This window comes from Periophthalmus magnuspinnatus, chromosome 21 (genome assembly GCF_009829125.3).
Source record: "Periophthalmus magnuspinnatus isolate fPerMag1 chromosome 21, fPerMag1.2.pri, whole genome shotgun sequence".
Classification (NCBI taxonomy): domain Eukaryota; kingdom Metazoa; phylum Chordata; class Actinopteri; order Gobiiformes; family Gobiidae; genus Periophthalmus; species Periophthalmus magnuspinnatus.
The window spans coordinates 1,439,007-1,452,979 of NC_047146.1; the positions used below are offsets into that span (position 1 = coordinate 1,439,007).

Below are 13,973 nucleotides of genomic sequence, written 5' to 3' on the forward strand. Positions count from 1 at the left end.
CTCACCTGGAGGACTGAGGATGACACACACATCTACTGAAGAGAGACTCTCATTACACCAGTGTGGCCCGAGAACTTTACTCAAGACTCACAGTACTTCAAATACTACTACTTTAGAAAAAATACATTAAAAATAACAGCCAATCCTGACTCGGCTCAGTGCTAGTGCAGCCTCTGCAGCTCAGAGAGAGAAATGTGGAGCCTCTTTCACATGAGGCCTGTCCATAAACTGAGACAGAGACACTGTGTCTCTGCAGGACACGGCTCTGGACACAGAGGTGTAGTCCCTTTTTTAACCAGTAAGAGGCAGCGCGCGCACACACGCACGCAGAAACACACACACACACACACACACACACACACAACCCTCACCCATCGCAGTACATTACTCGAGTAAGAGTACTGTTACTCTGTGATAAAAGTATGGTGACTCACACTGTCCCTGACAGTTTGGTGCATTAAAATGACTTAAACACTTCTCCTCTTTAAATCTACACGAGGAAGTGGACACACAAAAAGACTCAGTCCAAATGAAGCTCTGAAGACCAGAGCTCTGCCTCAGGTCATGTGACCTCTCACTTTGGTGGGACCTGAGCTAAATACTGATCATAGTTTGAAAGACATGGAGTTGTGATTTATAAGAATATTTAGTGCAATATTCATCTAAAACAAGTGAATAAATGAAAACTGTGGTGACTCCAACATGAATCACAGCTTCAGAGACTCGGTGAGAAGAAACGACTAGAACATGTTTAAAGTTCTGAAAAGTCCAGTTTGAAGAAAAACTCTGGTTTAAATAACAGATAAGACTCCCGCAGATCTCGTTGCTGACCAGCAGATGGCGCTGTCGGACCGCAGGTTTCCAGACTCGCTCGTGTCCGTGGCGGTGTGTGGGCTGTTTCACCCCACACACACGCGCGCCTCGGGCTCGGGGCTGGAGCTCGGGTCCAGTCTGGTCACTTCACCTCTGCGTGTCCGTGCGTAAACGCTCCGTGCGTAAAGGCTCCGCGCGTAAAGGCTCCGCGCGCCCTGGATGCGCTGCTCTGTCTCTTTAATATTCGGGACGCACGTCGCCTCGCGCTGGTTCACGGTGGAGCGTCGGTTTATCGCTGCGGAATCTGTCCAAAAAAGGAGACGGGGACTTTGGACGCGTTTGGAGACGAGGCGCGTTTCCATTTGGACGTGATCAAGTTTAGTTTGGCGACGTAAAGAGGAAGCAGCGCGCGTGAGATGGAGCAGAGGATTATTGTTCACAGGGACGACCTTGGCTTTATGTCTGTGGATTATGTTACGGCGCGTGGAGACGACCCACGCGCGCTCTGAGAAGTAAGACTCACAAAAACATGTGTCTGTGACGTGTGCAGAGTTTGGACACGTCTGAGGACAGAGACCCAGAAAACACTCTGCCACAGGACACAGGCAGAACATGCAAACTCCACTCACGGGACACAGGGAGAACACGCAAACTCCACTCACGGGACACAGGGAGAACACGCAAACTCCACTCACAGGGAGCAGCAGTCGAACCTACAACCTCCTCACTGAAGGGAGGAGACAGGATAACCACTCTGCCACATTCACTACTGTACTACAAAATGATATTACTCAAGTACAAGTAGTCCCGGTTTAGTCCTTGTTTAGACCTGGTTTAGTCCCGGTTTAGTCCTGGTTTAGTCCTGGTTTAGTCCCGGTTTAGTCCTTGTTTAGTCCTGGTTTAGTCCTGGTTTAGTCCCGGTTTAGTCCTGGTTTAGTCCTGGCTTAGTCCTGGTTTAGACCCGGTTTAGTCACTTGTTACTTGTTACTACTTTAAAGGTCCACTATGAAACTTTTGTGGTGTTTTGCTGTTGGGTCAGATCTGTGGAGAGGTGACCCTGCTCACAGTCAGAATACATGGTTTTCAAGGTAATTTTGAGCAGTAGTAGATCAGTGGTCGAATAGATGGAAGATAGATAAGTCTAATGCCATACTGCGGAACATTTCAGACAACACGAGCTGATGAGTGGATTTGGAACGGAAGATTTTACTCATGATATTTTGTCATTTTGTTTTGGGCTCAGTTTGTTCTATATTAATAATTTAGTCATGGAATTCCGACCGCGAGTATCATAGCAACCACAGAGCCAATCAGGAGCGAGACTATTGAAGGTAACGCCCCTTTTCATTACCCGTTGCTAACGCTAACACCTCGGGGACAGAAGGACCTGATTTGTCTGTTATTAATGTTCAGATCTTGATTTACAGACACAAAAGTGAAATAAAAACCCCAGGATCATGTCGAGGGTTAATACGAACATTTAAGGAGCAGGAAGTGCGCCCATGGTCACTTCCTGTCTCGGACGTAGCGGCTAGCGGGTTAGCTATGTGCATTTATACAACAGTCTATGGTTCAGGTTCATATTCAGTCCCTTTTTTCTCAGGTGGATTTTTTCAGTTCTCTGCTGAACAAACACAATGAATTACACTGTCACTATGTAGGTCACGTTTATTTATTAGACACGTTTATACAGCAGCAGAACAACTCTGCCACAGCAGCACAGGGAGAACATGCACACTGCAGCACAGGGAGAACATGCACACTGCAGCACAGGGAGAACATGCACACTGCAGCACAGGGAGAACATGCACACTGCACCGAGACAGAGGAGAACATGCACACTCTACAGAGACAGAGGAGAACATGCACACTCTACAGAGACAGAGGAGAACATGCACACTCTACAGAGACAGAGGAGAACATGCACACTGCACAGAGACAGAGGAGAACATGCACACTGCACCACAGGGAGAACATGCACACTCTACAGAGACAGAGAGGAGGAGAGAGGGTTAACACACCTGGAGTTGTGTGTTTTTTTTGTTTCATTCTCACATGTTTAACACAAACCTGCAGATTTAGGCTGAGTTCTTCTCTCAAACAGAAAACACTCTGTTCCACCTTGTGATGTCATCATGTGGTGATACAGGAAGTGCTCCACTGTGTTTTTAAACTCCACACACCTTCATTTATAGGATCATTTGGATCATTTTGTTGTTGAGCAGATTTTCCTGTCGACTGCTGACGCGTTTTAATCATTCTTTTCTGTTTTTCCCATGTTTCTTTGCAGTTGCCACTTCTGAATCCGCACACTGAGCAAAGCTGAAGTCTTCCAGGATTGTTCCAGTTTCACGCAACGGGAATTTCATCTAATGGGAAATGGCAATGGGAATGTTTGGTTTTTCCGGTCGTCTGCCGCCAACTTCCAACCAGTCACTTTAAAAGGAATAATATTACGTCATATTCAAGCGAGAACATGGTCACAATAGAGGAGGATGAAACTCGTGAAATACGGGCTTAACTTCACTACGGATTCGGATTTTTGGATTCAAGATGGCGGCATCTGTTTGAGCGGGAACACTTTTAAATCTATCCTGTTTTTTTTTTTTTTCATTTTTTTTTTTTTTTATCAACTTTTTAAAAATTGTCGTTTGGATTTTTCCTGATTTTTGTAACTCTGATTTTGTTGGAATGTTACGTTTCGGCAACTAGCTTTAGCATCCTTCCCTCGGCGATAACGGTTCACACAACAAAAAACGAACAACTTTGGCAATATGTTTCTTTTATTTCTTTAATTTTTTTTTATTTTTATACTAACTTAACGTGATATTTATCCTGATTTCCTCATATATTTCAAGCCTGGGTTCATTTTCGTGCCGTTGGCGTTGGACGTGCGAACTCTTCACGGTCTAAATGTACAAACTATTCAGAACTATGGGGTGCGTCAAGTCCAAAAAGCGTGACCCAAATGCAAACTCCACAGAGAAGGGGCGTGGTCACAGGAGAGGAAGAGGAGGAGGAGCAGGAGGAGCAGGAGGAGCAGGAGGAGGGGAGAAGGCCTACCTGGTGCCGTCGGGTCAGCAGTCCCAAGATGGCCGCCCTCCCGTGAGCCCGGCGCTGTTGGACTTCGCTCAGAGACTGTCGGAGGAGATCGTGAGCCGGGCGGTGCAGCAGTGGGTGGAGGTGGACAGGAGATACGTAGATATTCCCTACATAGAGTGCGACGTGCCCTGACGACGCTAAACAAACACGCTAACGCTAAATAAACACGCTAACGTTTGTCCAAAATCTGGGGGGAAAAAACAAACAAACAAACGCAGCGATGAGGGATTTTTTGTTTTTAAGGCTGAGCGATTTGGAGGGGAAAAAAAAAGTCAAATTGTGATTTTTCTGACGAGTTTTGTGATTAAATATGTGATTTATGTTTTAATAAAAGGATTCTGTTCAACATTCAGCTTCAGAAGAATTGACAAAAAGACCGAAAACTGACAAACGAACACAAGAATCACATTTCAGAACATGTTTGTACGGATCTAAACTACTATTTTTATGCTAAATAAGATGAGATATTTTATCGTTTGCGGAGGAAACGATGGTACTTTAAAAACCGCGGCCTTTGTGATTTGCTAATTGCGTCTGTTCAAATCATAGACTGTCTATATAAACGGACATAGCTAACCCGCTAGCCGCCGCATTTTGGTCTTAAATGTTCGTATTAACCCTCTACATGATCCCGGGGTTTTTATTATTTCACTTTTGTGTCTGTAAATCAAAATATGAACATTAAAAACAGACAAATCAGGTCCTTCTTTCCCCCGACGTTGCTCCCGTTAGCGTTAGCAACAGGTTTGATTGACAGCGTTGCTAAGCTCCCGCTCCCTGCTAAACCAGCGGTGTGGACTGGGAAGGGGCGTTACCTTTACCAGCCTCGCTCCTGATTGGCTCTTTGGTTGCTATGACTCTCAACAGTCGGAACTGGGCTCTAAATTAGCCGCTATAACTGCTAGCCTCGGTGAGCTTCAAGTGGAGCCGAACGCCGTGGTCCGCTTCTTTATACAGTCTATGGTTCAAATAGCGAGTCCGTGCGCCGACACGACTGTTATGACATAGACGCGCGTTTATTTCTACGATCGAGTGATGTCATAGTTTCAAACGGAGCACTTCCTGTTACTGTCGTGTGGTGCCATTTTGAAGATGTTTTCTCATTCTAAAGATTTTATACTTTGTCTTAAATTGTTCATCTCTGTGGTCTTCATTTTGTGTTCGCTCTGAAACCCACGGATAGGTTGTGTTCACGAGGGCGTAGACGGATGATGATGTCGTACTGTCAGGTGAAGGGGCGGGGCCTGTTTAACTCTGTATAACTCTATGTTTTTATTTCTACAAACTTCTGCTCCACAAATGTTCAACCTTGTCATTATTAGTTTGGGATCAGCTCCACAAAGATGTCATCCTGGTTCAGTCCTGGTTTAGTCCTGGTTTAGTCCTGGTTCAGTCCTGGTTTAGTTCTGGCTTAGTCCTGGTTTAGTTCTGGTTCAGTCCTGGTTTAGTCCTGGTTTAGTCCTGGTTTAGTCCTGGTTCAGTCCTGGTTTAGTCCTGGTTTAGTCCTGGTTTAGTCCTGGTTCAGTCCTGGTTTAGTCCTGAACTTCGAGTCAGTTTTTGTTTGATGTGAATAGACCCAGTAATTCCACAGATATGATCCATAAACCAGGTCCACACATCTGCAGCTGTCACACAGAGAACTGGAGCCAGATGCCCTCCCCTGAGCCCTCGGCGCTGTCTGTCTCCTCCTGTGTGAGTAAAGTGCCCCCTAATGGCGTCCCCAGAGACGCACAGCGCACACATCGGTCCAGAACGTCTGTGTCCAACCATCAAACACGACCACAACGAGCTCTCAGACACGTCCCGGAAATCACCGAGGAGCCGGTCTGTCCTCCAGCAAAAAGACGCCCTAATGTGCTTTGTCTGCTCTAAAGAATCTACCACACCAAGCAACGAACGTCTGATACTGATACATCTGAACGTCTGATACTCGATTCTAAAATCGAAACGAACAAGACACGAATCTTTCCTGAGTCTGTTTATACTGAAGTGTCTGTTTCACAAGAAAAAGACACAGACGAGTTTACACCATGGACCAGTGTGAACTACTGCACACTGAGGATTACACACATGTAACACACATGTAACGCACATGTAACACATATGTAACACACGTAACACATGCGTAACACACGTGTGACACACACGTAACACACATGTAACACACGTGTGACACACGTAACACACATGTAACGCACATGTAACGCACATGTAACACATATGTAACACACATGTGACACACACGTAACACACACGTAACACACATGTAACGCACGTAACACAATGTAAAACACATGTAACACACGTAACACACACGTAACACACGTGTGACACACACGTAACACACATGTGACACACGTAACACACATGTAACACACAGGTAACACACATGTGACACATGTAACACACAAGTAACACACATGTAACACACGTGTGACACACACATAACACACATGTAAGACACATAACACAGTAACACGCACGTAACATACACATGTAACATGTAACACACATGTAACATGCACGTAACACACATGTAACACACATGTAACACATATAACACACACATGTAACACACATGTAACACATGTGTAACACACATGTAACACATATAACACACACATATAACACACACATGTAACACACATGTAACACACATGTAACACACATGTAACACACATGTAACACACACGTAACACGTAACACACATGTAACACACGTAACACACATGTAACACACACGTAACACACATGTAACACACGTGTGACACACGTAACACACATGTAAGACACATAACACAGTAACACGCACGTAACATACACATGTAACATGTAACACACATGTAAGACACATATAACACACATGATTCTGGTTTAGTCCTGGTTCAGTCCTAGTTTAGCCCTGGTTTAGTCCTGGTTTAGTCCTGGTTCAGTCCTAGTTTAGCCCTGGTTTAGTCCTGGTTTAGTCCTGGTTTAGCCCTGGTTTAGTCCTGGTTTAATCCTAGTTTAATCCTAGTTTAGTCCTGGTTTAGTCCTGGTTTAGCCCTGGTTTAGTCCTAGTTTAGTCCTGGTTTAGTCCTGGTTTAGTCCTGGTTTAGCCCTGGTTTAGTCCTGGTTTAATCCTGGTTTAATCCTGGTTTAGTCCTGGTTTAGTCCTGGTTTAGTCCTGGTTTAGCCCTGGTTTAGTCCTGGTTTAGCCCTGGTTTAGTCCTGGTTTAGTCCTGGTTTAGCCCTGGTTTAGTCCTGGTTTAGTCCTGGTTTAGCCCTGGTTTAGCCCTGGTTTAGTCCTGGTTTAATCCTGGTTTAATCCTGGTTTAGTCCTGGTTTAGTCCTGGTTTAGCCCTGGTTTAGTCCTGGTTTAGCCCTGGTTTAGTCCTGGTTTAGTCCTGGTTTAGTCCTGGTTTAGCCCTGGTTTAGTCCTGGTTTAATCCTGGTTTAATCCTGGTTTAGTCCTGGTTTAGCCCTGGTTTAGCCCTGGTTTAGTCCTGGTTTAATCCTGGTTTAGTCCTGGTTTAGTCCTGGTTTAGTCCTGGTTTAGCCCTGGTTTAGTCCTGGTTTAGTCCTGGTTTAGTCCTGGTTTAGCCCTGGTTTAGTCCTGGTTTAGTCCTGGTTTAGTCCTGGTTTAGCCCTGGTTTAGTCCTGGTTTAATCCTGGTTTAATCCTGGTTTAGTCCTGGTTTAGTCCTGGTTTAATCCTGGTTTAGTCCTGGTTTAGTCCTGGTTTAGTCCTGGTTTAGTCCTGGTTTAGTCCTGGTTTAGTCCTGGTTTAGTCCTGGTTTAATCCTGGTTTAATCCTGGTTTAGTCCTGGTTTAGTCCTGGTTTAATCCTGGTTTAGTCCTGGTTTAGTCCTGGTTTAGTCCTGGTTTAGCCCTGGTTTAGTCCTGGTTTAGTCCTGGTTTAGTCCTGGTTTAGCCCTGGTTTAGTCCTGGTTTAGTCCTGGTTTAGCCCTGGTTTAGCCCTGGTTTAGTCCTGGTTTAGCCCTGGTTTAGTCCTGGTTTAGCCCTGGTTTAGTCCTGGTTTAGCCCTGGTTTAGCCCTGGTTTAGTCCTGGTTTAGTCCTGGTTTAGTCCTGGTTTAGTCCTGGTTTAGCCCTGGTTTAGCCCTGGTTTAGTCCTGGTTTAATCCTGGTTTAATCCTGGTTTAGTCCTGGTTTAGTCCTGGTTTAGCCCTGGTTTAGTCCTGGTTTAGCCCTGGTTTAGTCCTGGTTTAGTCCTGGTTTAGCCCTGGTTTAGCCCTGGTTTAATCCTGGTTTAATCCTGGTTTAGTCCTGGTTTAGCCCTGGTTTAGTCCTGGTTTAATCCTGGTTTAGTCCTGGTTTAGTCCTGGTTTAGTCCTGGTTTAGCCCTGGTTTAGTCCTGGTTTAGTCCTGGTTTAGTCCTGGTTTAGCCCTGGTTTAGTCCTGGTTTAGTCCTGGTTTAGCCCTGGTTTAGCCCTGGTTTAGTCCTGGTTTAGTCCTGGTTTAGTCCTGGTTTAGTCCTGGTTTAGCCCTGGTTTAGTCCTGGTTTAATCCTGGTTTAATCCTGGTTTAGTCCTGGTTTAGTCCTGGTTTAGTCCTGGTTTAGTCCTGGTTTAGTCCACATGAGAAGAGAAAACCATGTTGTGCCATTTAATGTGGAAAATCCCATTCTATCGTCTAAATAAAGTGTTTTTTTTATCACGTTCATTCATCTTTTCCTTGGACGGTTTTAGGATTAAACAAACACAAAGTATGAAACAGACACGTGGACCTCGTCTCGTCTAGTTCATCGTGTTGTTCTAGAAGCTCCAGTTTGAATTTGCTTTAAAAATGAACAGAATGAATGAACGTAGCTCCGCCTCCTCCTCCGTGTGTATATTTGCGTACTGTCTCTTTAATCCCGTTATGGTTGCCGTTGGTAACTTTTCACAGGGCGCCGCGGCTCGGAGCTGATCTGGCATTAAAGAGGATTGACACACTTTTGTGAAGGATTTAAACCGTGAAGCAGGCTGCACGCCGACGCTAAGCTAATGCTAAGCTAACACTAAGCTAACACTAAGCTAACCCGCGCCGAAACAGTCTGGAAAAAGGCGAGGGACAAAAGTGCAGACGTTTATGAACTTACAGCGTCTGCACTAAAGGCGCACTGTGTAACTTTTCCGGTGGAATCTTGTGTCCATGGATATGTTATTGATTTGTTTGTAATGTTCCGTAGTATGGCCTTAAACTTGTATATCTCCATGGAGACGAGTAGCTAATGTATGTACAGTTAAGTATTTCTTTAAATAAATAATAAAACTGTTACTGGATGAATAAAGACACATTCGTTTAAAGCCCCACTGTGGAACATTCAGAGCAGTGTAATAACATCTCCATAGAGACAAGTGCCGGAAAGTTACGTAGTGCAGCTTTAAACTACAATGTATTTTTGAGGCAGGACTGAACCGGGACTAAACCAGGACTAAACCAGGTTTAAACCAGGACCGAACCAGGACTGAACCAGGACCGAACCAGGACTAAACCAGGACTAAACCAGGACTGAACCAGGACTAAACCAGGACTGAACCAGATCTAAACCAGAACTAAACCAGGACCGAACCAGGACTGAACCAGGACCGAACCAGGACTAAACCAGGATTAAACCAGGACTGAACCAGGACTAAACCAGGACTGAACCAGATCTAAACCAGAACTAAACCAGGACCGAACCAGGACTAACCAGAACTAAACCAGGACTAAACCAGGTTTAAACCAGGACTAAACCAGGACTGAACCAGGACCGAACCAGGACTAAACCAGGACTAAACCAGGACTAAACCAGGACTAAACCAGGATTAAACCAGGATTAAACCAGGACTGAACCAGATCTAAACCAGAACTAAACCAGGACCGAACCAGGACTAAACCAGAACTAAACCAGGACTAAACCAGGTTTAAACCAGGACTAAACCAGGACTGAACCAGGACCGAACCAGGACTAAACCAGGACTAAACCAGGACTAAACCAGGACTAAACCAGGACAGAGCCAGGACTAAACCAGAACTAAACCAGGACCGAACCAGGACTAAACCAGGACTAAACCAGGACAGAGCCAGGACTAAACCAGAACTAAACCAGGACTAAACCAGGACTAAACCAGGACTAAACCAGGACTAAACCAGGACTGAACCAGGACTAAACCAGGACTAAACCAGGACTAAACCAGGTTTAAACCAGGACCGAACCAGGACTGAACCAGGACCGAACCAGGACTAAACCAGGACTAAACCAGGACTGAACCAGGACTAAACCAGGACTGAACCAGATCTAAACCAGAACTAAACCAGGACCGAACCAGGACTAACCAGAACTAAACCAGGACTAAACCAGGTTTAAACCAGGACTAAACCAGGACTGAACCAGGACCGAACCAGGACTAAACCAGGACTAAACCAGGACTAAACCAGGACTAAACCAGGATTAAACCAGGATTAAACCAGGACTGAACCAGATCTAAACCAGAACTAAACCAGGACCGAACCAGGACTAAACCAGAACTAAACCAGGACTAAACCAGGTTTAAACCAGGACTAAACCAGGACTGAACCAGGACCGAACCAGGACTAAACCAGGACTAAACCAGGACTAAACCAGGACTAAACCAGGACAGAGCCAGGACAGAGCCAGGACTAAACCAGAACTAAACCAGGACTAAACCAGGACTAAACCAGGACTAAACCAGGACTAAACCAGGACTGAACCAGGACTAAACCAGGACTAAACCAGGACAGAGCCAGGACTCAACCAGAACTAAACCAGGACTAAACCAGGACTAAACCAGGACTAAACCAGGACTAAACCAGGACTGAACCAGGACTAAACCAGGACTAAACCAGGACAGAGCCAGGACTAAACCAGAACTAAACCAGGACTAAACCAGGACTAAACCAGGACTGAACCAGATCTAAACCAGGACCGAACCAGGACTAAACCAGAACTAAACCAGGACTAAACCAGGACTAAACCAGGACAGAGCCAGGACTAAACCAGGACAGAGCCAGGACTCAACCAGGTTTAAACCAGGACTAAACTAGTAAACAAGAAGCCATATTTTTTTAAAAGGGGGTCATTTACTTCTGTGGGTTATAACTCTGTCGTTTTTGTCTCTGAGTCTCTTCTCTCTTTGCTCTCTGTGCTAAGCCCCTCCCCCTTCAGAGCTCTATCACACTCATCATCGCACTAATGAAACTACTGCACATCACACCAGGTTTGTGAAGTCGTAGTGCACAGTTTGTGTCATGTTTTTGTATATTTATGGAGGATTGTCGTGTGGGGCGTGGGTGATGTACGCTTGTGGGCGGAGCCTCGTACAGGATCCTATAACTAACTGTGAGGAGGGTTTGAACAGCGCTGAATAAAGATCTCTAGATTACTCAAACATGCACGGATGACGTCTAAAACCTCTTCAGTCAAGCGATAAGAGTTTACAGAGACAGGAGGACAAACAGCAGACGGAGGATCAGGGACGGCGTTTCTGCGGGGCATCTGGCTTTAACATGACATCACATTCTATCAGCCAATCACACACAGGCCGTCCAGATAAATGCTGTTCAAATCGGGCTGTGATGCTAACTGTGGGCACTGCTCTGTCTGAAGCTCTTGAAGTTCTATTACTCAACACTTTTCGTCGGCGTGCGCGTTATGTCTCCAGGGTAACCGCTGAACATTCCACCGTAGAGGCACGTGTAAGGTCACTGCAAAGTATCAATGGGGAGGTGTGGCCCCGCCCCCTTCTGGGAGTATGACGTCATCACATCTGAGAATCGCATCATTAAAATCCACATTAATGTTGATGTTTTTAGCAAAATATAAAATGTCAAATGTGGAATAAAAATAATAACATTTCTATTCTTATCAGTTTTTGTTTTTTTTGTCTCCTTCTCTCAAACTGAAAACACTCTGTTCCACCTTGTGATGTCATCATGTGGTGATACAGGAAGTGCTCCACTGTGTTTTTAAACTCCACACACCTTCATTTATAGAATCATTTGGATCATTTCAGTCTCGGAGTTGACCGATCTACTACTTAACTAAAGGTAAAAGTGGGAGGAGTTAACTTGAAAACTACCACTTGATGACATCACAAGGTGGAACAGAGCGTTTTGAGCTTTGGAGATGAAACAGACGAATAATAAAGTGACTCAAACATGTGAATGAAACAAAACACAACTCCAGGTCTGTTTTTGAGGAGGAAACATCATCAGAACATGGATTAAAACTACAGGACCTTTAAAGTGGCACTATGTAACTTTCCTTTTTAAAATGTATTATTATTATTATTATTTCCTGGAGGATGGTATTCCATTTGCTCGTCTCCATGGAGATGTTATTGCTTTGCCCGGAATGTTTTGCAATATGAATTTTAACATGTGTATCTATTTGGAGATGAGCCGGTGAAGCCATCAGGCAAGATACGGGTCAGATCTGTGTAGAGGCGAGCCAGCTCCCAGTAAAAATGCATTTTTTTTTTTTAGTTTTTTTTTTTAGCAATAAAAACACCTGTAAATGAATTAATTTAAGATAAGTTTAATGCTATACACCCTCCCCCCAGTCAGAAAAGTTACATAATGCATCTTTAACCTTTTCAGTTTGTTATTTATCGGATAATTCCTGATGAAATTTTAATGTTGTTTTTTTATTTTTTTTATTTTGTTTACCTGAGATCCAGAATACAAACTTCTCCAGTACTTTGTGAAGATGTGGGTCTGGTCTCCGGTGAGTTCAGACGTGCGTGATTGACAGGTGGATCAGCCAATCAGGGACGAGCACGGCCCGTCTGTATCAAAACAAATGTAGAAAAAAGAAAACACGAAAATATCACAGGAGACTGAAAAACACGTGGTTTTGTTTGTAAATGATGTCGACCAATGAGCTCCTTCGTTTCACACGCGTCACTGAAATGAACGCCTCTGATTGGACGATGGCGTTTGGTAATAATTTAATCTGAATAAAGATTTAACAAAGCTCAGGTCTGATCGTCTCTGTGGAAGTAATGACACAAGACCTGTACTTTTATTTAAAATGTGTTTGTTATTAAAGCATTTAGCTGGATCTTGTGTTTTAAATGTGCTTTTTGGACTTAAAACTGTTGCTTTATGAACATTATTAGTTAGCATGTAGCTCGTTAGCCTCCGCGATGAGGTTCACTCCAGGTCACTGCTGAGCTGAGGCCGACGGGGCCAGACTGATATCTCTGTATAAATATATGTTTACCAAAAATATACAAGACTGCATAGATTAAAAAAAAAAACAACATTATTTGGAGGAGGAAATGTTTCAAAGCTCTTAGTGGCGGATCAGCTTCCACATCCCTTCAGTCCAGTTCATTTAAGGGTCATTTTCATCCACAGAGCAATGTTTATTTAGCTTCAAAATGTCCGACTTTGAAACGTTATTTCCCATAAGAGAGTTTCTGTTTGGAGCCGTTGGTCCTTCAACACTCATGAGGTCAGATGGCTGCACTTTAAGCCGTTTGCAGCGATAAGAGCCACTTTAGCTCTGTTATTCTGCTACGAGCTCAAGTCATAAACGAGTTTTATCACCAAACTGTCAACAAACCCTAACTCAGAGCGCAGGCCTCAGAGCGCAGGCCTCAGAGCGCAGGCCTCAGAGTGCAGACCTCAGACCTCAGAGCGTAGACCTCAGAGCGCAGGCCTCAGACCTCAGAGCGCAGGCCTCAGAGCGCAGACCTCAGAGTGCAGACCTCACATGCATCACCTGCTTATTTCACAAAAAACTCCTTCACATTATTATGATTTAAGATTTGACTGAAGTCTGTTGTGATGTGACTAAAGCTGCAGCAGTGTCCAATCATCCTGTATCAGGTTTTTTTTTTTTTAACTGTCCTGAACTGACATGGCCGACAGTGGCTCAGTTGGTAGAGTGTTTACCCACTGATCTGAAGGTTGGCGGTTCAAATCCCGCTCTTGACATAAACATCATTGGTTGAGGGGTCAGGTGACTCACAGGTTGTCGGTGCGAGTCCAGCTCCACAGATGAATCCTGTCATTGTCCTTTGACCAGTGTCTGCGCTGTGTCAGAGAATTAGGAAGTGCACATTATCA

The 13,973-nt window shown here is 44.5% G+C and overlaps 1 protein-coding gene across 1 annotated transcript; it reads left to right on the forward strand.

Moving 5' to 3' along the window:
- Positions 1-3,633: 3,633 nt before the first annotated feature.
- Positions 3,634-4,127, forward strand: LOC117389630 (small membrane A-kinase anchor protein-like). The gene is made up of 2 exons (XM_055230624.1): positions 3,634-3,805; positions 3,857-4,127. Exons 1-2 carry the CDS (start codon positions 3,727-3,729, stop codon positions 4,045-4,047), a joined length of 270 nt encoding a protein of 89 aa, XP_055086599.1. The 5' UTR covers positions 3,634-3,726; the 3' UTR covers positions 4,048-4,127.
- The last annotated feature ends 9,846 nt before the right edge of the window (positions 4,128-13,973 follow it).